This window comes from Balaenoptera physalus, assembly GCF_965194825.1.
Source record: "Balaenoptera physalus genome assembly, chromosome: 1".
Classification (NCBI taxonomy): domain Eukaryota; kingdom Metazoa; phylum Chordata; class Mammalia; order Artiodactyla; family Balaenopteridae; genus Balaenoptera; species Balaenoptera physalus.
Window position 1 is genome coordinate 183,080,452 of NC_138882.1, and position 27,477 is coordinate 183,107,928.

A 27,477-nucleotide genomic window follows, 5' to 3' on the forward strand; every position below is an offset into this window, starting at 1 on the left:
CTGCTCCAGAGACATCACTGTGCGAAAGACCCAGGTTTCTCCCTCCACATACAAAGGGGACCACAGCTGGGAGAGGTAGAGGATGAGGCAGGGCCACGCCCTCCATCCCCGGGGGACAAGAGGCACTGACCACCCACCGGCCCCAGCAGCCAGCACCCCTGCTCAGGTGAGCCAGCCACTGCCAGCGTGTACCTATGTCGCTGCCAGCGGCACAGCTCCAGAGCCACAGACCCGTGCTCTGACCTTGGTTCCCGGAGCGCCCGCTGTGAAGCCCTCTGGCAGGTGCCATGTCACCTCTCCACACCTCAGCTTTCTCAGCTGTCAAGTGGGCGATACCTCTACTGCTCACATCACCAAGGCAACGTGGGACCGGACCTGGCTACATGATCCGCAGAGCCCAGCAGAGGAGGAAAATGCGGTGCTCGCTCAGAATTATTAAGAATTTCAAGATGGCGATGGCAGAGCCTTAAGCCAAACGTGGGACCCTTCTGAGTGCCCGCCCTGCGTGACGGCACAGGCCACACACCCAAGGAGCCGGCCCTGCGACGGGACGCCCCGCAGATGGCCACTGTCCCCACTGCTGCCACTGTGCGTGTGGCCTCAAGCAGGGAGACTCCTGGCCTGAAAGTAGGTCCCATTCCTCACCCTGACCTACTGAACAGCCTCAGCTACTGGCCTCGTGGAAGGCCTCATGCGGGGGCTGGGACAGATCTGCTGGTTGACAAGGCAACCCTCTGACAAGGCTGAAGGCCTTCAAGCCTCCAGCACCCGAACAGGCATTTGCCCATCTCGGGCTGGATTCCAAGAATGTTGCCAGCACCGGACCACCATCAGACCCAGAGACCCGCTGGGAGAACATCTCTTTACTAACTAAGGATTTTGCTGAGGAGGAAAAGGAGTATTCGGCAAAATTCCTTCCCAAAGCCCATGATTCTGATAACAACGGCTAGCGCCCCCTCCTCCCCATCGTCACAAGGGAAAGGGCGGGTCATCCCAAAACCTCTCCTGGAGAGAACGCCCTTCTGTTCTGTGAAGAACGGTTTCTCTCCAGGCGACACGAAAGCCCGAGTGACACCACGTGCCACTAAATAGTCCACCTCTCATTTAATCGCCTCGAGAATGCTGAGGCCACCACATTCCTGGACAAGGAGACGGAGATTCCAGAGGTAAAGTGACTTGCTGAGACCCAATGCCGGTTGAGCGGCAGGACGGAACCAGGCCACACACGCTGTTCCCAGCACCGGGCAGCCAGCCACACGCCCTCTGGCTCCTGACTCTGGGTAAGGGGAGTCAGGGAAAGCCCGCTGCTCCCAACACACACAAAAAGTCTCAGGGTGCCCCAGGGATACCCCCATGACTGCTCAGACTGGGCTCCCCCAGCCCACAGCTTCCACCAGCAAGCTGACTGCCAGCTCGTGTAGACACAGCTGGGACCCGAAGACAGCAGGCCCCTCAGAAGACGGCCAAGGGTGCCGTGACCCTTTTCCTCAGGGGAGAGGAAAGTCCCCTGGCTTCCGACAACCATCCTCCTGCCACTTAAGCAGATCAAAAAAAAGAAAGACAAAAGAAAACTCGGATATTGCACAAACAGCCCCCTGCAGTCAGGTCCTGAGCAGGCACATTTTGAAACAGCCGACACGGTTCCACTTCGGGCACACCCAGTTTCATTTCCGCTTCTCTCTGGGTGATGGGTGGCAAGAGGGAAATCACTGTACTGGCCTCAGAACTGGCCGAGACTGCCCCAGGGGGGTCCTGGCAGGGGAAGGCGTGGTGTGCGGCCACCATCACTCTCTCCACGACACCATCCCACTCGCATCCGACACACCCACTTGACAGGTGGGGAAACTGAGGCTTGGGGCTGTCAGTTCCTCACCCAACACCCAACAGGTCCCCCTGACCTCCAGCCAGTGACCACTGCTCCTCACAGCCCGGGTCCCCCCCAGCAGCCAGAGCAGAAGGGAACAGAGAGCTCTTCCCAGAGCAAATGCTAAGGAGGAGGGTTTCCTTCTCCCGAGTGATCGCACAAGTGTGTGAGCCAAAGCGAGAGAAACTCTCTTGGTTACAGGAAAGGAGCTAAAGACAGAAGAAGATACTTCCCAAGTGCAAAGACCATCAAACACTAGCACAGTGGCCATGGCTGGGCTAAGGTCTTTTTCCCGAGAGACATTTCAAAATAGAAGGCTTGGGACTTCCCTGGTGGTCCAGTGGCTAAGAATCCGCGCTCCCAACACAGGGGGCCCGGGTTCGATCCCTGGTCGGGGAGCTGGATCCCACATGCCACAACTAAGAGTCTGCATGCCGCAACTAAAGATCCCGCATGCCGCAACTAAGACCCGGCGCAGCCAAATAAATAATTTTTTTTAAAAAATAGAAGGCTTGTGTGGGACTAGCTGGGGAAGTCCTGCCTGAAGGCAGGGAGGGGGGATGACCCCCATGCCTCAGGCCCACCCTGAGCAATCCTGGATGGGGATACACCCCGGGGAGGGAGCTCCATCCCCTGCCTCATCTTTTCTTCCCAGCTCTATACTCCTGGAACAGGCAAAGCAAACCCAGGTGCCTGCAGGGCCAAAAGTAACCTCAGTGGGAAGACCTGGATGTGGACTGAGGGGGCAAGGGCAGCTGCTACTCAGGTGACTGGTGCCACATAGGAAGGTGGGCCAGAGTGCCAGCTCTTCCAACCCTTAAGAAGATACATGAGTCTAAATGTTGTGGGACATTTCTCCATTTCTAAATGTTGGCAATTAATTCCATTTTCCTAAAAATACTGTGTGGGCCTAAAAACACATGTGCAGCCTGAATTTGGCCTGAGGTGGGACAGTCTTAAGATGCAGGACCCTGAAGCTTAGAATTGCAAGGGACCCTGCAAGTTAACTTGTCCGGGCCTTGTTTTGCAGGCCTGTGGTGAAAATCAAACATGACAACGCAGGTTAAAGAGTATCATATACTGTAAAGTGCGGGGCCACGTGGGAAGCGCTGTGGTGCTCCTGGTGACACCCCCCAAACATTAGAAAGTTCCACCCCGTGTGGCTGACATCTCATCGGCCTTAGTCACTGGCCTTAGTTCTGCTTTGGGGGCCACAGAGCCAGGAGGCCCCCAGGTTTCCCCCAGAATACCTGAACACCTCCCTGTGACCCCACAGGATGTCCCTTCCCCAAAGATCAACGCTTGCCTTCGCCAAGTGCCCTGGGGTGGGGGTCACCTCACCCCGAACCATCGGGGCCAACCCCACACTCTGGTGGGTGAAAGAAGGCGGGGCCCGGGACCTCCCAGACGTGGGTGCAGCTGCAAGCGGCTCATATCACAAGCCGCTAGGGAAACAGAGGACTAAAGTTCACCAACAGGGATCTCCCTGGTGGCGCAGTGGTTAAGAATCCGCCTGCCAATGCAGGGGACACGGGTTCGAGCCCTGCTCCGGGAAGATCCCACATGCCGCGGAGCAACTAAGCCCGTGCGCCACAACTACTGAGCCTGAGCTCTAGAGCCCACGAGCCACAACTACTGAACCCACGTGCCACAACTACTGCAGCCCGCGCGCCTAGAGCCCGTGCTCCGCAACAAGAGAAGCCACCGCAATGAGAAGCCCGCGCACCGCAATGAAGAGTAGCCCCCGTTCGCCACAACTAGAGAAAGCCCGCGCACAGCAACGAAGACCCAACGCAGCCAAATAAATAAATAAAATTTTAAAAATAAAAAATAAAAAAATAAAGTTCACCAACAGGTGATTCTGGGAGGTGACTAATTTTTTTGTACCAACTTTGTTTTAAAAACAGAGTTCCCTAATAGACTCATTTGAAAGTTTTCCAAGATTTTTTTTTTTTGCTAGAATGTTCCTAAGTTGCAATTCCAAAACATGGCATGGATTTTTCTTTTTGCTTCTTAAAAAATAACACTAATAATGACAACTGCCACCTTGTATTAAGGGCTCTGGGTCTGCCAGTTTGCCAACTCTCTCATTTGCCTCGCAGAAGCCCTGAGGGTCAGGCGCCATCGAGCTCTTCTCATTTCAGAGGAAGCAACTGAGGTTCAGAGAGGTTGGGTGATTCCCCTGAGGCCACACAGTAAGCATCAGTGGCAAAATCTGGATTCAAACCCAGACTCTGACTCCACGGCCCACTAGTTTAAGCACAATACTAGGCTATCGTTTCTGGCATCTTTACTGGCAATTACACTGCTGAATAAAATCAGCTTTTATCCTAAAATCACATGAGTAGTAACGAATGTGGAGGTCTAGTCAAGATTAATCCTTAAGGTAAGGTCTGCGGGCTCAGAGAGAAGCAAGGAATTGCCTCCCTCAGAGAACACTGCCACCTGGTGGGTGCCACAGGGCAGGAGGCAGAGCGACAGGCGACGCCGGCTGCAGGGCAGGTACGCACGCACCTTGTTGAGGCTGCTGCGGTCACTGACACTCTTGGTCAGCTGCTGGATCTCGGCCACCTGGTCGGCCAGCCGCTTCTGCTCGTTGAGCTTCTCGGCCAGCGTCTCCAGCTCCGTGAGCGCCAGCTGCAGCGAGAGCCTGTCCGGGTGGCCCCTGGGGGTGTTCTTCAGCATGTCCTGCCGGGGCCCAGAGGGAGCCATGACTGAGACCCCCACCCCATCAGACCCTCCCCTGGCTGGGGTCACAGCCTCCGCCTCCGCACTCAGGCCTGAGAAGGGCCCAGCTTGTAGCCAGGACAGGCGGGGCCTGACATAGAGCAAGGCCTCAAGAAACAGCTAGTGAATGAAAAACTAAAATAAAATAGCTGTGTGGACCAATCCCTGATTCACTGATCAACTGTACACTGAGATGAGACCCACTCCTGCTGCTGGTCGCTCTGAGGACAGAGAGGAAACCCTGCTGGGACCCTTGGGCTGACAGCCAGCCTTCCCCCCAGGGGGACTCACCCCCTGACTGAGGACCCCCAGCAACCAGGGGAGGTGCCTCAAGCTCTCGGGGCCCAGCGTGGAGGCTAACGTTCCCTCGGGAAGCCTGAAGTGACAAGATCAGAGCATCCACGGGGCATCTCCTCACTGCCAGGGGCCCCACAGGCGCTCGGATTCCACGTGCCTTCCCACAACCTGGGCTAATGTCACCACCGGTCACCAGGTTCCCACCAGGGGAGGGGAAAGTAAGCTCGACGGGCTCCACCCTAGGAGCGGGGAAAGAGGGGGCCGGGGGTCTGAGACCCTGCCCACCGTGCACAGATGCGTGGGTTGTGGGTGACGGATGAGAAGCCAGGCCTCCTGCCCCAACCCCATGAGGCTCGCACCATCCCACGCCGCACCCTGCAGGTTAGTGGCCGCTGGAATCCCCCGCGGTACCTGAAGCAGGAGGATGAACTGCGGGAACCTCTGGATGGGCTTCACCATCAGCCCGTAGAGCGTGACGCGGTCGGGGCTACACACCTGCCGCCGCTGTTGGAGATGAGGGGGAATAATTCACTGAGCCTCCGCAGCAAGGGCCCAGCACCCGGGGTACAGATGCGGCCCATCCCGGGCTCCCCTCCCCGGGCCCAGGACCCTGCTCGGCCTTGGGCCCAAGAAAAGCCCAGGAGGTCCCTGGTTCCACAGTCAGGGGTCCCTGCCACCACGGGGCTCCCCTGTACAGCCCCTCACCCTGGAAAGCCTAGAGCATCACGTTAAAGTCTCTGGACTAAAAGTATAAGTAGGCCATTTCAGCAATTTATCCAAGAAGTCAGGCTACCGAAAGTAGCCGAGACAACCATTCCCTCCACCTAAGCTAAAGCGGACGGGCCCGGGCCAGGGTGAGGCTCGGGCACGGGGCCGGTTCTTACTGTCCTGTCTCTTGCTTCTGTTTCCACCTCTCCATCCACACACCTGTCACCTTGACCCGGGCCCTCAGCCCCTGTGACCCAGGCTGCCGCCACAGCTTCCCCACCGGCCTCTGCCTCCATCTGCCTCCACCCAAAACTTCAGTGGCCCCCGCTGCCTGAAATACGACATCCTAGCCCCTGGGTCAGGAGGTCCAGATCCGCCCAGACTGAACTCCGCTGCTCTGGGCCTCTCTCCCGGGCACCCAGTGCTCCCAGGATCCAACCAGACTTGCCTCTGACCTTTGCCCCATCACCCTTGCACCTGGAACACCCTCTCCTCCATCTCCCCCTGTTTCAACCCCACTGACCCCCCAGGACCTGTGTCAGATGGCACCCCATTGAGAAAGCCCCCTGACCCTCTGGGATCCAGGCTGTAGGCTCCTCGGCTGAGGCCGGGGGTGGCGGGGGTGGGGCGGTGGGGTGGGGGGGTGGCCCTAGCCCACCTGCGCCCTCTGCTGGGTGGCACGCTCCCTGCGGCGGGGTCTCTCTGACTCACCTAACCGTGCGCCTAGGAAATGAGGATGGGGGACCTGGTCCCACGGCTACTTGAGGCCTATAGTCCTTTAAATTCTATTCTCCCACGTGATCCCCAAAGCACCACTTTAAGAAAAGGGATCCTTTAAGAAAAGGGATCATCCCGGCCACAACCTGAGCCACACCAAGCCCAGCCACCATCAGCAGATGTCACAGGCCTACCCTTCCACCTGTCAAAACTCCAGGATCCCAAGTGGCTTATAGAAACTTTAACTCTTTTTCACCCTCCTCTTGGGGGAGTGGGGAAAGGAGAGGCAAATTTTCTTCTCGTGTGACTGGGGATGCCCCAAAGGAAAGAAGAGAGGTGTCTGGGCCAAAGAAATGATGCTGCAGCGATCCCTCCCTCCTGAGAAACCTCCCCGCCCCCCCCCGATGGCCGGGGCTCCATTGAGAGGGGCCCCGGACCACCCTTGGGCCCACCTTGAGGAACTCGAGGAAGGCGGGCTTGGTGAGACAGGCCTTCTTGATGATGGACATGGCATTGGTAAAGTTGTTCACGTAGTCGCTGTACACGTCTAGCACCACGGACTTGGAGAACTGAAACAGGCATGGGCGCGGCCCGGGAGGGTCACATCCATGCGAGGGGGAGGGCGACCAGCACTCCCACCCTCACCGCCGGCCACAGTCCTCCTCTGCCTGGAGGGTCTCAGCTAGCCTTGAGGTGAGGAAACCTGTCACCCGGTGAGGGGAGGGGACAGGGCTCAGAGAGGCGAAGAGACACCAAGGTCACAGGGAGGAAGAAGTGGTGCTAAGGAGAGCCCGGGGAGGTCCCTCGTCCCCCAGCACGGCAGCCTGGCCCACAGGCGAAGGGGGGCATGGCGGCCCTTTGCTACACCCCCCAGCCCCCCACCCTCAAGGATGGTGCTCCTGACCTGAGCCCCATGGACACACCGACCAGGGTGCTGGGTTTTTTGTCTTTTAGCAGAACCCAATTGCCTAAAACATATCGAAGCAGGTTCCACCGACCTGACCATCTCTCACCCCGTGAATCTCTCTGGGGCCCACAGACTTCAGTGTCAAAAACCCTGAGTCCAGCACACCCCCTTCTTCCACAGATGGGGACCTGAGCTCCGAGAGGGCCCTGGAGCTGCCCACGTCTGCACAGCTGAGCTGGGACCAGGCCAGGTCTCCGGGAGCACGACCCAGTGGCCTGGCCCCGACACCCTGCCGCATCCTCTGGGCCCAAGGCCATGCTCTGTGTGAGCATCGCACAGTGGTCCCTCTGCGAGCACTCGGCAGGGGGGGCTTGAGATCGGCCAAGTCTCCTGGAGGTGCTGCCACCTGGGCGGAGCCAGAACAGGGAGCGGGCGCCACGCCGGCGGACATCTCCGAGGACACGCTGCAGGGTGTCACGCCCGCCCCCGCGTAGGCCAGGCCGACTCAGGCCCTGCCACCCTCTGACCCCGCCGGCTTGGACGAGGCGACCAGGTGGAGGCTGGAGGCTGGCCCAGAGAACATCCAGATCAGGGCCGTGGTTGGCACCTTGGCAGGCTGGGGAGAGTCTGGGGACACCTACCGAAGCCACGAAGAGGTCCCCAATCTTCTCGGTGGAGTCCCACTCGGCCACGCGGGAGGACAGGGCGATCTGGAACATGGAGTGGCAATGCAGGATCTCCTTCACGCGGAAGAACACCACCTGGCACTTGCGGACGCTCAGCGCCTTGGGCTCCATCTCCATCAGGGGGTTGCGGTAATCCTGGCGGGGTGGGGCGGGCAGGGTGAGCGCCCCGAGGCCAGGCCACAGCCCCCGCCCCCACTGCCCTCATGGCCACCTGGACCGGGCCAAGCAGAACTCGGCAGACCTTCCTGCGGGGGGAGCACTCACCCCTCACTCTTCACCTGTCCTTCTGGAAGGATCTCCATGAACGTAACACTCCAGACCCTTTTGCCCATCCATAACCCACCCCCGTGACTTATGTGTTAAGCTGGGTTTTGGGGCAGACCCCTGCCTGCAAGGAGCTCCACGGAGGCAGTCCCCAAGGGCCGGCCCAGATCGGCTTTGCCCACGAGAGAGCCAGTCTGTCTAATGGAGCAGTGGCAGTGATGTCACAGCAAGACCTAGAGCCACACTCTCCAACCAGCTTTGTCAGAAACACGGGATATTTTTGTCTCCACCTGCCTGAGGTCTGGGCTCCTCCACTGTGGATCCAAACTCAGGAGGGGAAATGAGGTTGTCACTAGCATCCTCCCACCCCTACAGTCCCCCTCCCTGTTGTCCTCACCGAGAGCCCACAACATCCCAGAAGGTTCACCTTTTCAGGAATGTAGACTACAGACCAGGCCAGCACACCTTAGTCATGCAAGCATCCACTTAGCAATTCCTGTGCATCCGGATCACAGGGGAGAGGGCGCACCCAGGGAGCTCCAAGATGACGGGGAGACACCAGCCCCTGCCCCAGGGGCTCCCAGAGTGGCGAGGAAGGCACAAGAGGCACCACATGCCCTCACGTCCATAGGATAGAGCTCATTTTATTGAACCCCGACATGGTTTCAGAAAATGCAGTCATCCTGTGAACACCAAGGCATCTGGAATTCTTGGTGTCCCCCATTTGGAGGTCCTGCTGTTTCCATAAAAGCCCTGGCCTTTGGCTCCTTCCCCTTAAAAATGCCCACAGTCCCCAAACACTCCTTGTAAAATGTCCCTCCGGGGTCTCCCCTGCCCTCTCCCCAGAGCCCCCAGAGTCCTACCTGGAGTACCCGTTTCAGAGACTCCACATAGCTGCCTTCGCTCTGCACGATGGAGCCCAGGATGTGCCTCCGGACCACCTGCTCGGGCGGAAAGCACAGTCAGCACCTGTGCCAACCATGGCACAGAGCGAGCACCGGCTGTGTGCGGAGCCCCGGGTGATGGGAAGAGGAGTCATGACGCCCAGTGGAGCTGCCGGCCGTGGGACAGAAGGAACTCGTCTTTCCCAGAGCCGCTCCTGGACCACTGGGGCCTGGCAGGCCAGCACTCCCTTCCAGAGCCCCTGCCCACCCCAGACAAATGCCCGTGCTCCCCAGACTGCAGCATGGGGGCAGGGGACGCTGGGACTCGAGTCCCCTGCCTGGTCTCTGCTCCCACACATCTAAGGATGGGGAACCACCACTCTCCTCCATGGGGACAGTCGGCCTCCTCCATCTTTGGACAACTCTAGCAGAAAATTCTTTCTTGGATGAAATTGAAATCTCAGCTCCCGACATTTACAGATCCAATCCTTAACCAATCCCTCTCCCATCCCCACCAAGTGGGCTCTACTTCAAGCTAAACATCCCAGCCCCTTATCCTTCCCCTCTTGCCCTCCCTATCCCTCCTCAGCCCAAATTAGTGCATCTCTCAGGTGCAGACCGACCAGCACCCAGTCAAGAAGCCCTCACCTGGACACAGCAGCATGCGGGCTGGGAGGGGGGTTGGTGGGGGGACTTTGCTGCACGCTGGAATCACGTGGCTCCCACCCCAGGCATTCTGAATGAATTGCTATGGGGTGCAACCTCGGTAACAGTGTTTTTTAAAGCTTCCCAGGTGATTCTATCGTGCAGCAAAGCTGGGACAGAGCTCATGAAAGGTATCGCACATGAGAGGTGTCCGAGGGGGGAGCCTATCCACCTTGGCCCAGAGCTGGGAGGGTGACTGATCCCCACTGTGCCCCCAAAGCCATCCTGAGAACGTTGGTCCAGGCGCCCACCACCATCCCCCCTGCTCCCCTCTGCTTCCTCCCTCCTGCCTCTGGCATACCCTTTGCATCTCCTCCCACCACCCTGCCTGCGCCCAGGCCTGACCATGGCCCCCCAGGCCTGACCATGGCCCCCGGCGGTGTGACGAGCCAGGCCACTGTCCTTCAAGCTGCCCCACGGTGGGATGCCTTGTCAACGATCCCCAGTTTCCCAGGTGTTCCCAGAGCAGCGTTCTCAACCTCAGCACGCTGATGTTTGGGGCCGCACTGTAGGATGTGTAGCAGCGTCCCCGGCCCCTACCCACCAGATTCCAGTAGCACCCGCCCCGCACCCCCACAAGCTGTGACAACCAGAAGCATCACCAGACATTGCCAAATGTCCCCTGGGGGACAAAATAAACTCGGTTGAGAGCCACTGGCCTAGAGTAACTAACACTGCTGATCCAAGAAATGCAAAAGGCTCCCGAGGAGACAGACCCGGCCGACATCAAAAAGGGGAACCCCCGATTATGAGCTGGCAGCCCGGGGTCCTGGCTGGCTCTGGGCTCTGACGGCTCTGACAGTGACTCACTGCATAGGGCAGGGAGCAGGGGGGGTCACCACCTCGGTGTTGCCAGGGGCCAGGCAGGAGAAAGAAGGAAGGAAGGAGGCGGATGGACTCCCAAGACGAGATGTGTGGCCGTATCTCCGATTTTCGAAAGGGGCCCATCGTCAGGATTTCCTGCCAACTCCAAGCCGGCCAATCCCCTCGTTGCATTTGCTGCCCCGACATGTCTTGCTCAGAGTCCTCACGACCAGAGGGAGGCAGGGGTCTCTCCCCCTGCCTCGTGGCTAAGAAAACCCCAGCGGGGAAAAACTCAAACCAGACTCTGCCGAGGAAGGTCCCAGAGCACAGCCACCCCGATCTCAATGTGACACTTCTGGAGAAGGAAGACATCGCCCGAAGAGCCCCGCTCCTGGGAAGCCTGCGGTGACTCTGGGGTCTGAAATGATGACAGGTGGGTGGATGGGAACCTCCAGGGTCCCCCCCTGAACTGGATTAGCTCGATGCTTCCCAGAAAAGGACTGCGGACCCTTTGTTCAAACACCTTCGTTTGACCCAGTTACACAGGAGCTGCTCTGGCTGCCGCAGGGCTGGGAAGCAAGAGGTCCACATGCAGCCCCACCGCCACCCAGGATGATGGCATGGAACCTGCGGGGTCCAATTTGGAAAGTCTGTGCAGCAGGTCGAGAAGAGACCCCAGGAGGTCCCCCACCCAGCTGGGGCTCTGTCAAGAGCCCCCTGATCATCACCTCCCCTTCCAGACCCAGACCTTCACGGTCCCAGGTAGCAGGCTGGGGTCCCCACCATCCCTCCCCCTGAAGACACCCCACGCCTCCCACAAACCTGCTGCGGGCTCAGGCCGTCTGGCATGGGGCCCAGCTCCGGGGCTGGGGGCTTGATGTCCGTAACGCTGACCTCCAGGAGCCCCATGTCCTCCTCCTCCGAGTCACCTGGAAAGTGAGATGGGCTGGTGACACATGCAAGGCAAGGATGACACACCTGCTCAAACTCCAGGAGCTGGAAACCACCCTCCCCCGCCACAGACCGGGGTCCTGGGATGAGCAGCTCCTGGGGCCACAGAGGATTACAGCCTACTCACCGCCCTCCTGGCTATATTCTGCTAGAACAGTCCACCCGGAAATAGAAGTGAGGGAGGGATGGAGCGAGGGAGTAGAAAGCAACATGCAGCGGGGGCTCGGCTCTCAGAATCCACTCTGCCAGGAGCCTCTGTCCCCGCTCAGACCCGCCCGCTTCTGGGCTGGCAAAGGCCAGGCCGCCCATGTCCCCATCACTACGCACTAAAAATAGTTTTCTTCTGGATGCCAAAAAGGGGGAAGAAAGTAAGCCCCGAGAAGAACAGGGCTGTTTGGCTCTGTGTTTTCATCTTTCAAAAAAAGAGACCCAACAGGGAAAAAGTCCAGCTGATGTCCAATAGGGGAACGCAGACATGAGTGGGGGCAGACCTCAGAGGACAGATCGAGACAGACAGAGGCCGGGGTGGAGAGAAAGAGTGGAGGTCAGGCAGAGTGCAGTAACCCGGCCTTGCAGGGCTCCCGCCCCACAAGCGACAGGCACAGGCACAGGGAGACGGGACCCCGCTGCTTGGGGCCCTGAAACCCGGTGCCGGCAGCCGCAGGCAGCAGGAAGCGGGTGCTATGGGGAAGCTGGGAAGAAAGAAGTGGCGGTGGCTCCGGGGGGCCGAGGGAACAGGGACACGCAGACGGGCCTTACCTGAGCAGGAGACAGAAGAGGAGGAGGAGGAGGGACAGCGGATGACAGTATGGGGGTCGGGGTGGTGGAGGCCCTCCTGCCTGGCCCACATGGCACCCTGGGCATCACTCCGCACCCACCCCAGCCGCTGGCCCCGCGGCTTCCTCTTCCCCCATGCACCACTGGGTAACATTCTTGGCTGGTGATTCGAGCCCTGCTGTGGCTATTAATAACGCCTCTGGTGGGAGGGTCGCTTTAGGAAAGGCTCTGGGCTAACGGGCGGGGTGAGGGGGGAGCCTGCTGGCCGCCCAGCTGGCCTGGGGATGGGGAGGGTGACCAGGAAGAGTTCCCAGCCAGCCAGCATGTCCAGCCTGTCCCTTCTCCAGGCCACTCCAAGTTCGGAATGGCTCCTCGACCCATCGTCCTCTCCCTCATTGGGGGGTAGGGCTCCCCCAAAAGTTTGGCGCTGAATCAAGTATATGCAGTGGTGGGGTTAAACCCGCTTCACAGATGAGGAACCTGGCAGTCCAAGAGGGGAAGAAGCGGGCAAGATCACACAGCCAGGAGGCCGTGGAACCAGGATCGGATCCACATCAGCAAGATGCTGTCGCAGCACCAAACACCTCCTTCTTGTGGCTGCCACCGGGAATAACACCTGCCACACAGGGGTCAGGAGCTGTGCTGGGCTCTTTCCATGTACTACTACTACTCGGTCATCCTCACCATAGCCCCCTGAGACAGATGCCAGATTAGTCCCATTGTACAGATGAGGAAACTGAGGCACAGAGAGGGTAAAATACATAGATTTCAAGAGGGTGCAGAGCCTCAAAGTCCTCCCTGGCTTGAATGCCTGTGCTAACGGGGCCCTGATCTCTCACCCCTGCCCTCACTCCAGCCAGAGGAAGCCTCTTCCGTCCCCTCCACGCCTGTGTGTCCCCAGGCGAGACACTGAACCACTCTGTGCCTGTTTCCTCATCTCCAAATGGGAACAAGACAGTCCTCTGCCCCTGTCTGGTGTTTCTAAGGATTAAATGAGAAACTGTAAAGCTCTTAGGAGAGTGCCTGGCACACAACAGATATTCCATAAACGATGACCATCATGAAAATCACTTCTTGAACGTCTCATACCTTCCCACCTCCGGACCGTTGGACATGCTGGCTCCTCCGCCCGGAGCACCCACTCCCTGCCCCGTTCCCTGGCCTGATGGACCTGGGTCTCCTTCTCCTTCTGCTCTCAGCCCTTCCCTGACCTTTCATTCCCGCATTCCACGCTCACTTCCCCCACGCTCCCACCATGGCACCCCACCGTGCGGCTGGTCATTTCCTGTTTGCATGCCTGTCTCCGTACTGTCCCAGGTGCTCCTGCAGGTAATACTGCGTAACTCATCTTGGTGTCCCTGCACCCAGCACGGGGCATGGCACTTAGTAGGTGTTCAATAAATGTTGGCTGGTGGAGAGACAGGTGCATGGATAAAGGAGGGAATGAACAGGTGCATTCAAAGATGAGGCCAGGTGAGCATGGGAGGCAAGAGGCCAAGGAGGCCACGACAGAGACCAAGGGCAGGGATGCTGAAGGGAGAGGCCCACATTTCCCAGAAGAGATGGGGTCCACCTGCCATAGGCCGGGAAACAAGCTGGCACATTTGGGGATCAATCCCCAAACCTCACCGCCAGAGGAGCCCGGACACCCAGTGACCTCGCCCACCCACCCCTGCCGAGCACCGAGCCCGCCCCTGGCCCGGCCCGCAGCGCCTCACCAAGGACATCCTTCCTGTGAAGAAAGGACACTTTGCGCATGACGGCGATCCTCGTCTTCTCCAGCCCGTCCTTGGTCCCGCTCTTGGCGGCCCTCATGAGCTGGGTCATCTGAGCAAAGGCAGGGGGGCTCATCAGAGAAGCGGAAGGAGGCCTTGCGACATCTGCCACCAAGGGCCACCGGCCCTATTCAGGCCTCCCGGCCGGGGCTACAAACATGAGGACCCCGGAGCCCACTGCCTCCCAGGGAGGTGGCAGCAGAGGCCAAGAAAGACAGCAGGGCAGTGCCACCCCGAGACCTCCTGGGAAGGGGTGGAAGGGCATTCATGCCCTGGGGCACCTCCCGGGGGGAACCCTCTTTACTAACCCAATTTTTTCCCCTTGGGTGTCAAATTAAGGACATGGTGTGACACTGGGGACAAGGCTCAAGGCCTGGAGCCCTAGGCCTGGTTCAGATCCCAGCCCTACCACTCCCCAGCCGCGTGACCCTGGACAAGACCCTTAACCTCACTGAGCCTGTTTCCGCCCTGAGACCCGCCAGAGCCTGTGAGGACTAAACAGGGTCTGGGAAAGCACGCTGAACAGTAAAATGAGCTGCACAGATGCCCAAGCTTACTTTAGGAACAACTATAAAAGGAGGGGAGAACCCCATCCCATCAGTGGAACCCCAGCCCCCCCAAATAGCCGGGTTTCTTACTGAGCCTCTGCCCAGCAACGAGGGGGAGGCTGGTGCCACCACGGAGCCGGGCGCAGCTTTCCTCAGGTGGGGAGGACCCGTGGGCACGGGCACAGCAAGCGAAGCAGACACGGGGCGCGGGCGGAGGCAGGCCCAGGATGGGGAAGAGGCACCCTGGGCCTGCAAGCAGAGCTGCCGTCCCCTGACTCACTGCTTTGTCCCCTCAGCCCCCGGCCCAGTCCTGGAAGCTTCCCCGACGCACAGCCAGTGCTAGAAGTTTCCACATGGTTGGAAATGTTCCCTGTCTGCGCTGTCCAACACAGCAACGGCCAGCCACACGTCGCCACTGGGCACTTGAGAGCTGGCGGGTGCGGCTGAGGAGCCCAAGTCCTGGTGATCTTTAATTTTAATTAACTTAAATGTAAAGAGCTGGGTGGCTATCATAATGGACGGTACAATTCTAGGAAACCCCCTCCTCCCTGAAGCCCTCTGCTAAAGGCGGGAAGCACTCATCTGGGGGTCCCTGGCCTCTGCTCTCACTGTCACCTTCCTCCAAACACCCGCCCTGGTCCCCGGCACAAGGGCCCCTGCACTTCTCAAGGGTCTGGGCCAGGAAGGCTTGCTGAACACCGAGTGGGCGCTGAGGCTGGGGGCAGGGTGGTAACTTTTCAGGAACAAAACGACTTTCTGGAAACAACCAACAGCCGGCAGGGGAAAGGGAAGTCCCGGGCCCCTCCCTGCCTCTAAATGGTAAGACTCTAGAGCAGCAGTTCTTGGCCTTTCGGAGAGGTGGGGGGGGGGGGGGTCATAAACACCTGTGAGAATCTAATGAGAGGGACATTCGACCCCAGACCCCAGAAACCGTACGAAGATGCTCATCCTCCTCTGACGGGGTCATGACCCCCAGACTGGAAACCTCTGTCCTGGAGCCCAGTTCCTGTCTCGGCAGAAAGCCATCAGGGGGGCTGTCCTAGGAACCCCCAAAGCGGTCTTTGGGGGAACCATCAGAGACCCTTCCTGGGCCAAAAAAGAGCAACAGGTGAACACCTGGAAGGCGTCCCTGGGTCAACCTGCCACCTCCACTGGCTCACAGCACTGAGGACAGAGCCCGATCTGGGGGCCGACTCAGGGGCCGGGCTGGGGAAAGCATCCTGGTCTCGACGCCACCCTCCACGTGCTCCCTGCTCCTCCCTGGGCCGCAGCTTCCTGAGAAGTTAAATCTGCCCCCACCTCCAGTCACAGGGCTCTCAGAGGGTGTCTGTATAAGGGCCTTGCAAACTGTAAAGGGTCTCTCCGCCTCCTCCAGAGAGGCCTCCGGTTCTGAGGAAATGGGTAGGGCTACAGGACAGAGGGCGGGCAGGCTCTGGCTTGCACAGACCCAGGCTTGAACCCCAGTTCTGCTGCTGACCGCTGGTGTGACCACCAGCCAGTTGCCTCACTTGCCGGCCTCACTAACGCTGAATGACAGCAGTAAGACAGCAGCCTCCCAGGGCGTCTCAGGGAGAAAACGGTCAGGCATACAAGTAGTAACGGTCACCATCCACTGAACTCTTAGCCTGTGCCCGGCACGGCCCTAAGCACCTGACGGTTCTGAGCTCACATCCACCCTGGGGGCTGGTACTGTTCATGCCGCCATTTCACAGGCAAGGAAACTGAAGCTCAGAGAGGTCAAGAGGCCTGCTCAGGATCACACAGCGAGGAGGTGGTGGGGCTGGCATTCAAGTCCAGGCCTGCAGGCCTCCAAAGCCCACAGTACACAGTAGGTGCTCAATGAATGGAAGCCACTGCTGTCAATATCATCATCCTTATGCAGAAGTCGGAGTCCCATCTGAGGAAAAGGCACTGCGGTTTCTCCTACTGGCCTCCTTACCCTGGACCTCTCTGAACAGCTCCGAGGTGGAGGAACGTCCAATGTCACCAACAGTCATATTTTTCAAAGTGTAACCCAAACCCACCTGCCACAGTTACCAAATTCATAGATTCCTAGGCCTTGGCCCAGACCTGTAGAATCAGCCTCTCTGGGGGTGGAGCTCAGGAATCTGCATTTTTCAAAGCACCCAGGTGATTCTGAGGGCCCTAAAGTTTGAGAGCCCACACAGGAATTCTTATCGACGGCTAAGGTGTCAGTTGAGGGTGGGAAGAAAGAGAGGCGAGGACATGGACAGGAGCGAGCCAGCCTTTGGCATCAGCCCGCGCAGCCGACGAAAGATGCCACCAAGTTCCAGGGCTCGAGGCAGCTCCGGGACTCAGCCCCGCCCCTGCAGCCCCAGAAGCAGCAGGAAAGGCCCCGGGAGCCCCCAGGACTTGGAGGGACAGACAGACAATACCTTATAATCGTACTTGTGCTTCAGCTCCTGCATGTCTCTCCCCCCAACTCTTAAAGCCAAGATGTCTCTCTTAGTCCTGGCGCATCGCTCCTTTAGCCTAGTCAGGTCTGGAGAAAGCTGGAGCCCCCAAGCAGCCAGGCAGAAGGACAGCAGGTGAGAGGAGCAGGCAGGGAGGGCAGGAGACAAAACACCGGCAACAGAGTAAAAAGGAGACTCAGGTGAGGTGGTGGATAGACAACTCGGGGCAGGTGGGATTGGGTACCTGGGGACCACCAGGCTCCTGCCTGGAATGAGCTCCAGCAGCATCCAACCCCAACATGCCAAGAAGTTGGGGGCTGGGTCTCTGCAGCTGTGGGGGAGGAGAGGTGGGAGGGGAACAGCCAAGGCCCCCTCCCAGTGCTCGGAGGACAACTGTGTCTCGGTCATCTCCCCATCCCGGGAGCCCAGCGTGGGGCTCTCGACATAAGAGGTTCTTGGCAAATTTCTGAGCTGGATGAATGGCAGGTGGATGGATGGGTGGAACGGGTGGGCAAGGGGATAAATGGATGAGTGGGCAAATGCAGAAAGATGGGTGAATGCAGACAGGGGTGGTTGGGTGGATGGACAATAGACAGATGGGTAGATGGACAGGCTCATAGATGGATGGATAGACAGATAAATGGATGGATGGGTGAGCAAATGGATACATTTAGTTGGATGACCGTACAGCTGGGCAAATGGGTAGAGGGATGAAGAGATAGTCAGATGAATTAAAAAGAACATGGATGGATGGAAGCAGTGCTGTGCTGGTAATTATTCAACGAGTGGTTCTCCAGGAAAAAGAGCCCTGTTTTGTAGTATTTCCATGGAGTGAACACGCCCACCATGGCCAATTTCAGACTACCAATGTGACATCACTGAGTGTGAAGTTGGAAAGGGACGTGCACAGTTGGTTCTTGGGTTCTTGTGAGCTAGCACGAGCTGGCTCGAGCACGCCACTGGAGGAAAGGTGGAGGAACAGAGGGAAGAATAGATGGAGGGAGGGATGGGCAGGCAACTGGATGGAGGGATAGGTGGCTAACTGGCTTACATACTATCTGGGAAGATGGACAGATAAATGGACAAACAGACAGACATTCAAATGCATGAACTGTAGGAGCAATAGTGATATTTGGTAAAATATAGAGAAGACCAGCACTGGGACTACTTGTAGAAAAGTAGACAAGCAGAGGAATCGAAAGCATGAGCTTAGAGGCAGGTGGGCCTACATTCAAATCACTGCTCCCCGCTTACTAGCTGGAAAAGTCTCTTTCCCTCTCTGAGTGACAGCTTTCTCACTGGGAAAGTGGCCAAAATAATAACTACCTCATAGTATCACTGAGAAGGTTAAATGGACAAAGCACGTAAACCCCAGAGCTTAGTGAGTGTTCAAAAAAATGGAAGCTTTTTTAGATATTAGACTATCTTTCAAATAACAAATGCTCAATATTTGTTGAATGGATGGACAGTTGATTGGACGGATGGATGGGTGGATGGACGGCTGGATGGATGGATGGACGGACGGATGGAGGGATGAACGGATGGACAAGGTACTTTCTTTCCAATCCTATGTGATGTTGAGCTGCGGTTCTACCACCTACTTGCTGTGTGGCCCTCACCACATCATTTAACGTCTCTGAGCTTCTGTCACTTAGGTTCTCTGATCAACAAAATGAGACTCTTAAAGCAAGTGATACCAACCACTCTAGGATATTAGGAACAATAAACGAAACTGCTCTGTCAGCTGTACCACACTGGGCAAATATTCACTATTGTTATACAAAGAAGTAGCAGGACAGGGATCCTTCTGAGAGTTACTCAGACTCCCCAAAAAACTGGAGTCCTGTTTCATCTGTAAATAAGACTGACGTGATAAATCATAAAGGACCTGGGCCTCTGCCTCTCTCAGGGTCAGAAGAACTAGATTCGAAGGTCAACTGCAGAATTAGCCGGATCAGAGTCAACCAGCTGAGGTCAGAGCTGGCATTGCTGCCCAGGCCCCTGGCCAACCGGATCACGGTCACTTTAATTATGAAAAGATCACAATCAGAAAGTGGAAAGGTTCAGCGGAGCCCATTTCACAGCTGGGGAAAAAAAAGAAAACACCTCCCACTGACCATGGGGGTCGACCAGCAGGCCCTCGTTAATCAGGATCAGGCTCCTGGTCACATCTGGGTCAAGTGCTCCTGAGGAGGTCCCTCTGCAGACCCTCAGTCATTTTCTTTGGCAAAAATCGGCCCACTGAGGGCTGGCTTGGCCAAACACCTGCAGGAGGGGCTCCACTAGTTCTTTTGCAGCTGCACAGGGTGCCAGGCTCCTGTTAGACTCTAAGGACAGGACCCGACTCTGCCCAGATCTCTGCTGCCCGACGCGCCACAGCACAAACTACATACAGGCAAGCAGCGGTGGCACCGGAAACATGCAGCGGCTGCAGCACGACGCATAGGAGCAGATGCGCCCCAAGCAGCTCAGGAGGGCAAAGCCCTGCAGGTGGGGCTGGGGTGGGGTGGTTCCCAGGCAGAGGTGGGTGTCAGAGGAAATGCCCCCTTACAATCCCTGGGGGCCTGCTGTTCAGGGAACAGGTGGGCCTGGGCCCATGGCCGGAGAAAAGTCCTCATGGTCAGAAATTCCAAGAACTCTACATGTCGTTTGTCTGCTGAGGAAGAGTCCCAAGCCCCCAGCTTGAGGGTGTGCGGGACACAAGCCCAGGGGCAGCCCCCAGAGACCCCACCCCTGGTGCCAGGCCAAGGTGAGGGCCCGCCCAGCATTTCTCAGAGTGCTCTGTGGGCCCCTTGCATCCCCGGAGGACAGAGCGCTGTTCAAAAGCAGATTGCCAGGCCCCACCCAAACCCTGAACCTGGGAGCGAGGCCCCAACATCTGCGATTTCAACCAACTACCCACGTGATCCTGATGCCTGTGCAAGTCTGAGGACCATCACGGGAGAGCCCAAACTCAGTATCCCCACACGTCCTGCCCTGAGAGATGCTGCCGGTTCCCTCTTGGTCCCCAGCAAGAAGGCAGGGGGCCGGGGAAGCGGCCGTGGGAGATTAGGAGGGACAGTCAGAGGCTGAGAACAAGGGCTGGCCCAGGCCTGGAGTCCCACCTGCTCACACTCTCCAGAGCCGGGCTGGGACACACGAGTCCCGCGCCCCCCCATGCAGAGGCTACCCAGGGCGCGTGGCGCCTTCATAACCAAAGGCCCCTGTCTCCCCTAAACTAGAGCATGCTGCCCCTTCTAAGGACAGAAGCAGGAAGAGGCCTGTTCCTGGGCTTCCGCGTGGGTCATCCCTCCAACTGGGGACGCCTTTCCCATCTCCTCTGGCTTCTGCACCCCAGCTCCCAACCCGCCTCTCTTGGAAGGAAGCCTCCTGTGATTAGGCCCATCAAATCCCACCTGTGTCGGGCAGGCGGCCATAGGTACATAGGTTCACAGAAAGGCACGTTTTCTTCATTTTTGACAAATCGTTTCATATTCGGTATCTCCTCCTAGACCACAAAGGTTCCCCAAGCCTGGGCTGGGTCTCCCAGTCCCCCTGTACCCCAACCCACACCCTAAGATATGGACTGGACACAGAGCAGGTGTCCGAGATGCTTAACTTTTTTTGCTAGCAGGAGGTCAAGGCTGTTTTCCATGGTGCCGCCCATGGGGGCCCAGCCGAGAGGAGACCAGGGTTCAGGAGAGACCTGCTCAGCCCCCAGGCTTCCCGAGGACTTGGGAAGCCCTCTTCATCTGAGTAAAGTCTGTCTGAAGACTCTCAGGTGTAGGTGCTGCTCTGGCGTGCGCCCCTCTCCCAGAAGGGATCCCCAGACTCAGAAAGGGGCAGGAGGCACTCAGAAAAACTTGGGAGTTGGAGGCCCCTGTAATCCAGCCTGGGCCTGGGGCCCCTGCCTGGTCCCTGCCCCACCTGCAGGCAGGACTCGCTGACAGGTTGAGCCCACTTGCCTGCCTGTGTCTTTTCAAAAGGTGCCTTACAGACACCCAGTCACCTCTGGTCGGGCAGGGCCTGTCTCTAAGAAGCTGCTCCCATTAAATTCCAAATCTCGGCATGGACAGAACCTGCTTTCTGGTGGCTTCTAGAGAACAAATGGGACAGGCAAGGCTGGCACAGAAAAGGAGGAACCAAGCGATCCATCCTCCTCTTGGCTTCCGTGGCTCCTTCCATGAAATCAGCAGAATGAACTCTGTTCCAGGCAGAAACACTGGAAGCAATCAACGCATGGATGGCACTTTGAAAGGCTTTGGAAAGAAGCCTGCCAGGCACCTCTGACTTAGCCCGTTTGCTCACTTCCCCAGGGCAGAGGGCTGGCGGGTCTCCCAGGGCTGGTGGGGGTCTCGGATTGATCTGAGAAGCATCCTGTGAGGCAGGGAGATCAAGCTGATTTGATCCATGTGTCAACTGTAATCAGTTGGTTAGGCTGCCCAAGCACCGTGTTGAGGAGGATTCTGAAGCCAGATCTGAGCCCGTGAGCATCGTCATCAATTGCCGGGTCTGCCACAGGCCTGGAGCAGGGGCAGCACCTGTGCCAGGCACTAACCACGCCCATCCTAGGTTTAGGGCTCTCCACGGCCAATCAGCAATGCGGGTGGGCCACTTCCTGTCTCGGGATTACTTGGGCCACCTCTCCCTCTCTCACCATACATTCCTGGGAATCACTGAGGTTTAGGTACGAGTCTCAGGCCTGGCCCTCACCACCCCACTCGCAGGTGCCTTGGCTGGGGTGAGAGACGCCTTCCCCCTCACCTTGGGCTGGAAGGACACTCGGTGCTTGGCGGGCTCCGCCTCCGGCTTGGCCTCCTCCCCGGAGTCCTCGCTGTAGCTCTCAAACTCACTGGAGCTCCAGCCTAGGTCCTCCGTCTCCCGGGGTGCCCCGTCCCGGAGCACATCCTCGTAGAGCAGGTTCCTCTCTGCCCCTGCTGGCCAAGACACAGGGCTGGTGAGCGGAGGCCCTGAGGCCAAGCCCACCAGCCCCAATTTCTGAACCCAGACGGGCAGGTGGGGGGGTGGGTCAAGGTGGACCTTCAGCTCCACTTCCTGGTCCATAAGCAGGAGGCAGTGAGAACACGACATCCACCCCGCAGAGTGAGGAGGACGTGAAAAATGCAGAGAAGCGCAAGAAATGTGCCTGGCACACAACCGGCTCAGTAACTTCCCCTATCCACATCACCTTGCTAGGATCTGAATGTTCATTTGGGGCTTGTGTGGCATTTTTTAGAGGAAAAGAGAAGTCCTAAGACCAAGTCCTGACTCAGGCCCTCAGCTCTGGCCTCAGCATCCTAGGGGGGAAAAAATGAAGATGTTCCGGAGCATTGAATGACTCAGATCCCTCACCCCAAATCTGAGTTCCCCATGAGGGTCCAGGATGGGCCAGTAGGGGGCGCGCCTGGCCCAGCGTCCAGGAATGTTCCCTTTTCTTCCCCGGCCCCACAGGAAATGCCTTGAACGGGAAACTGGGGGACAGAGACAGTCCACTGGCCTGGAGGGACAGGTGCCACCAGGGCCGAGCACTCTTGGGGTCCCTGTCAACTCGGGTTTGAGATGCTGTTTCTAGACTGAGGTGGGAAAGCCAATTTCCCGGGCCCAGAACACGGGGGTCCCAGCCCTGGCCCCAGCTCCACCTCTGGGAGCTCTCAGTCTCACCTTCACCTCTGAGCTTCACTTCCTGGGTTGTTATCTGGAAAATAACTGAACTGCAGGCCTCACAAAAGTAAGGCCAGACTCCAAAAAAGTGCACAAAGGTGAAAATGCTTTTCGTTAACACAGACAAAATATGGCACTGAGATGGGTTTTAAAAAAAAAAATCTGCTCAGAAACCACGCGTTCTAAAGAGCATGGAACTTTGGTTATTGGAGCCCTCTCTACAAAATGGGGATAATAAGCTGAAAGGTGGAGTAAATATAATATATGCACAAAAAGCTCTTAGCCAAGAGCCTGGCACATGGCAGGTGCTCAGCAAAGAGCAGCTGATCCTTACTCGTGGGGGCTCTGGGTGGGCTTGAAGGTCTCCACACTGACCCCAAGCCTCCACCTCCCCCGCACGGGAAAGCCGGGGGGTGAGGGGTCAGGGAAGATTTTCAGCCAAAGAGCAAAACAGACACACTGGGGCTTAGCTGGAGACTCAGGTCCCAGGATCAGGAGGAAGCACGGGGTTATTTTTCAGCAAAAGATGATAGTGACTAACGTCTCCAGGGAGTAGAGCAGCTGGTGACCAGGCTGTGACCTTCACAAGGCTGGGCTGATTGTCCTATTACTGCAATGGAGGCCCCACAACCTGTGAGTCGAGGGGCAGAGCCCAGTTCTTGGGGCTGCCCCAGAGGAAGAACCACGTGGCATCTACTTCCCCTGACTTCTGGCCCTGCCCACCTACATCTACATGCTGGATTCTCCCAGCAGCCCTGTGGGGCCGGAAATTATCACCACCTCCTATCAGACAGATGAGAAAATGGGGCCCAGAGAAGACATGTGCTTGCCCAAAGTCAGGCAGTGAGCGGGGAGGGGGCTCCATCCACTCACCGTGCTGACGACCCCCTGGGCTCGTCCAGAAATACTCTCTCCAGTGGAGACAGTGTCACCAGATTCCTAAGCCTTCAGAGGCCTCACAGTGACCTGGTTCCCGCTCCCCCCGTCTCCTGGGGCCACGGGCTTCACTAATGCTCAGGAACATGGCTCCCCTTTCAAAGCACTTACCACCACCCACTCGGTGCTCTACATCAACTATCTCACGGCATCCTCCCCACAACCCAAGCAGGAAGCTAGCATTGCCCAGTTTTACAGATGCATCGACTGACGCCAGAGAGATTAACCAGAAGTTTTGCGGCGTGACGCTCCCCAAAGTCCTGTGAGGTCAGGACGATATTCTGATTTCATATGAAGAAGCCAAGGCCCAAAGCACAGAGCGCTGTGCCCTAATTAATGGCAGAGCCGGGATGAGAGCCCAGGGCTGTGTGGGTCCACTGGCCTGTGCGGCCTGCACCTCAGTGGACAACCTCCCCACCGAGTGCCGGCTGAGCCCACAGGCCGTGCAGGTGAGTGCGGGGCCCTGGCAGGTGTGAGGCTCACAGCGCTCCTCGTGGGGTGTACCTGCTGAGGGCTGGGCCCAACCTCGCCGACTCAACCCTCCCACAGCCCCGAGAGAGAGTGGGGGTCTCAGGGCGGGGGTCCTGGTCCTCAGCTGGCAGGCTCAACTGGCTCCCAGGCCACCTGCTCTTGCCCACCTCAGGGTAAACCGCAGGACATGCCATATCCCCACACCCTGGGGACCCGAGGGTGCCCAGTGAAGACTGCGACCAAGTGATTAGTGGCTTGATTGGATTCAGGTGGGAGAACAGCCCAACGGGGTCAAATAATGGCCTCAGGCCACTCAGATCTCCTGGCTCTGGGACCTTCATCCAGCCACCCTTTCCCACTCTCCCAGATTCACATGAGCTACAAGCAGGAATGGGTTCCAGGCTCCTCCAGGGCTTGTTAAATGGATGGGTGGATCATGGGCCCATCCGCCCTGCTCCTGGGACAGGTGTCAGGAGCGTGCCCCCGGGGAACATCGGGCCTCGTCATGTTGTCTGTGTGTCTCTCCCGTTGGACTATATGCTGCCCCGGGATGGTTACGGTCGCCCCTGTCAGACTAGGAGCTCCACAAATGCAGGGGCTGTTTCCCCCACTAGATGGGGAGCCCCTGAAGACAGGCAGAACAGTGTTGTAGAAAAAGCAGAGTCCAGCAGATGTCTATTCAAATTCTGGCTGTGTGATCTGGGGCTGGTGGCTTAACCTCTCTGATGTGATTGTCAACTAGAGCCATAGGCCCTGCCCTACCGACCTCACGGAGTTGATTGAATAGGGGAAGCAAACGTGTTTCATCTTTCATAAAATGCCACCCAAGTCCTTTTGGGGGGGGAGGGGACAGAGCACTGGACTTGGAGTCAGAATGACCCAGGTTTGAATCCCAGCTCTGCCTCTACAGTTTCCTCCTCTGAAGAATAAGGAAGTAATACCCTAAGTCAAAGTTTCAAAGCAGATTACAGGAGATAAACCATGAAGAGCAGCTGGCAAAACGTGTTTAAGCAAAGACAGCTCTTACTATGAATGGATATTAAATATCCCTCTTCCCTGGGTAGTCCTCCTTCCAGCTAGGTGAGTATGTGGGCCCAGTTCCAGCACACTCACCCTCCTCCACCCTGTTTCTCCTCTGCAGCCCCAATCTCCCCGCCTTCCCAGCCCCGCACGGGCCTGGCCCTACAGCAGGGCCCAGGCTTTCCCAGGCTTTCTCTGCTTCACCATTCAGCAAGTCTGGACTATTATCCCATTTTCAGGAGGAATGGAGGCTTGGAGAAGTGAGTGATATGCCTGGAGACCCACAGCCCAGCATGCCCCTGCCCCTGAAGCCCTAACCCCTGCGCTTGAAGCCCTAACCCCGCCCCATGAAGCCCTAACCCCGCCCCATGAAGCCCTAACCCCGCCCCAGCCCCAGCCTGGCCACGCCCTCAGCCGTCTCCGGACTCTCCCGGGAAGACGGCCGTGGTTTTTAAAAGCAAGAAGGAGGGGCCGTGGACTCGGTGGGGCCGGGGAGGAAGTGGAAGGAGAGACCCTCCCCAGGCCCCGCCCTCCCGCCGCCCCTCCCACCCCTCCTCTGTCCGGAGAGACGCAGGACGCCTGAAAGAGGCTTTACCGGGTTGATGGGCGTCCAGGTTCTCGCAGGGGACGTCGTCGTAAATCACATCTTCTTCCAGGGCGGGGAAAGTAAACCGGTCGACTGGGAGAGAAGGGAGAGGAAAAGAGCACGAAGGAGGCTGTGGTGGCCCAGGACGGCTGCCAGACTGACATCAGGACTGCACCAGCTGGCAGCTCCCTCCGCCCGCCCGCCCGCCCGCATCCCCACGGCTCAGCTGGGCCAGCGTCCTGCAGCCCAGCCCCTGGGGAGCCCCAGCCTGCCACTGCTCTGAGAGGACGCAGGTTCCGCTGCCTCTTCCCGCTCCCCAGCCCCTCCAAGGCGCCCTCCCAGTGACTGCGGCACTGCCACCCTGCCACCTGCAGGCCTGCCCCTCTGACTGATGGCACCTGCAGGGAGCATGAAGCAAACCCAGCACCTGTGCCCCAGGGCCCGGAAGCCTCTTCAGCCGCCCAGGCCGCCAGGACTACCCAAAAGGAGTCACCCCCCACCCAGAGGCGGGGGAGGGCAAGGCAGCCATATCTAATGAGCACAGGATACAGCAGGGAGTGGGGGAATGGATTTGGAGAGTGGGGTTAAGGAGAGTCCCCCAAAACTCAGCCAGCAGGGTCCTGATTGGTAAAAAAAAAAAAAAAAAAAAAAAAAAAATCTGCAAATGAGCGCATCACTCCCCTAACATTTTGCTGGGTGTGCTATGAGCAGGGCAGAGAGCACATCCTGCCCATGTTAGCAGCTCCTGAGCTGGAATATTTAAAGAGGTCTCCCCCCCATAACTGTGTGCCCAATCTCTGCCCTCTCTAGGGGCATGTGGCCCCAGCAGAGCGAGGGTTTGGAAAACCAGTCCCCACGCCTGATGGTAGCCTGTCCTCACCCCACAGGCCTTCCAGGAAGACAGAGGACCAGATGGACTCTGAAGTCGCCGTTCCTAACTGCGTTGCTCCCTGCGGTCCCAGGGCCCCCAGAGCCCTGTAGGAGCCTCACCGCCCCCTCCCCACCGACACAGATTCTGCCTCCCACATGGCTCAGACCTGCCCACCTCTCTCCAGGTCCCTGGCTCCAGCCATCAGCCTCCCTCCCCTGGACAGCCTCCAGCCCACCACCTTGTCTCGGAGCATCCGTGATGGGACTGAAATGCAGACGTGGCCTCATGGCTTCCTCTGGGCCTCTTACGGCTCACGGTCACTTTGGGGAAAGCACGGCCTCCGAGGCCACCCCACACACACTCTGGGGGGAACTGGGGGGATGGCAGCCTCACCTGGCCCTGCTCACCCCTTAGACCCTCCCCTCCACCACACCAAGGCTCACTGCTTCCCAGGTGCCAGGCATCCCCTCGCCCTTGGGCTCCGGCACAGGCTGCCCTCTTAGCCTAGACACTCTTGCCCTGACCCCTGCTCCTTCACTCTCTGCCTCAGGACTCGTGGGCTCTCCCAACTCCCACCTGCCCATCCTAGCACCTGCCCTCTGCACGGTAACCGCCCGCCTATGTGTCTGGTCCTGCTGCCAGAGGGACCTCGTCTTGGTCACGAGTGTACACCCACCACCCAGATCACCCTGGCCCGCTGCAGGAGCTTTGGAAGTATTTGGGGGACAGAGGAGCAGCTGAATGTGTGATCTACTCCTGGATCACGACTCACATCAGGTGGCCAAGGGGGCAACTCTCAAGGGTGGGCAGTGGCCGGTCCCCCTCAGAGCTGCCACCAAGCCCACAGCAGCCATGAAGCAAGGACAACCCCTCGGCTCGCACGAGCCCACATCAGCTCTCTCAGCCTAGAGAAGGGGAGGCTATC

General features: G+C 58.2%; 1 protein-coding gene across 16 annotated transcripts in view; it reads right to left on the bottom strand.

Moving 5' to 3' along the window:
- ARHGEF10L (Rho guanine nucleotide exchange factor 10 like) overlaps positions 1 to 27,477 on the bottom strand; it is a 173,928-nt gene that overhangs the window by 75,890 nt on the left and 70,561 nt on the right. For 11 of the 16 annotated variants that reach the window (XM_082465114.1, XM_082465119.1, XM_082465116.1 and 8 more), the window contains 10 exons: positions 25,691 to 25,774; positions 21,772 to 21,944; positions 17,011 to 17,127; positions 14,010 to 14,118; positions 11,386 to 11,492; positions 9,034 to 9,111; positions 7,862 to 8,041; positions 6,766 to 6,882; positions 5,300 to 5,392; positions 4,379 to 4,552 (listed from right to left, as the gene is read on the bottom strand). In XM_082465114.1, the coding sequence (XP_082321240.1) occupies positions 4,379 to 4,552; positions 5,300 to 5,392; positions 6,766 to 6,882; positions 7,862 to 8,041; positions 9,034 to 9,111; positions 11,386 to 11,492; positions 14,010 to 14,118; positions 17,011 to 17,127; positions 21,772 to 21,944; positions 25,691 to 25,774 (1,232 nt within the window). Of the gene's footprint in view, positions 1 to 4,378; positions 4,553 to 5,299; positions 5,393 to 6,765; positions 6,883 to 7,861; positions 8,042 to 9,033; positions 9,112 to 11,385; positions 11,493 to 12,273; positions 12,752 to 14,009; positions 14,119 to 17,010; positions 17,128 to 21,771; positions 21,945 to 25,690; positions 25,775 to 27,477 lie in introns of those variants that run through there. The other 5 variants (XM_082465122.1, XM_082465109.1, XM_082465123.1 and 2 more) reach the window with 5 other exon arrangements.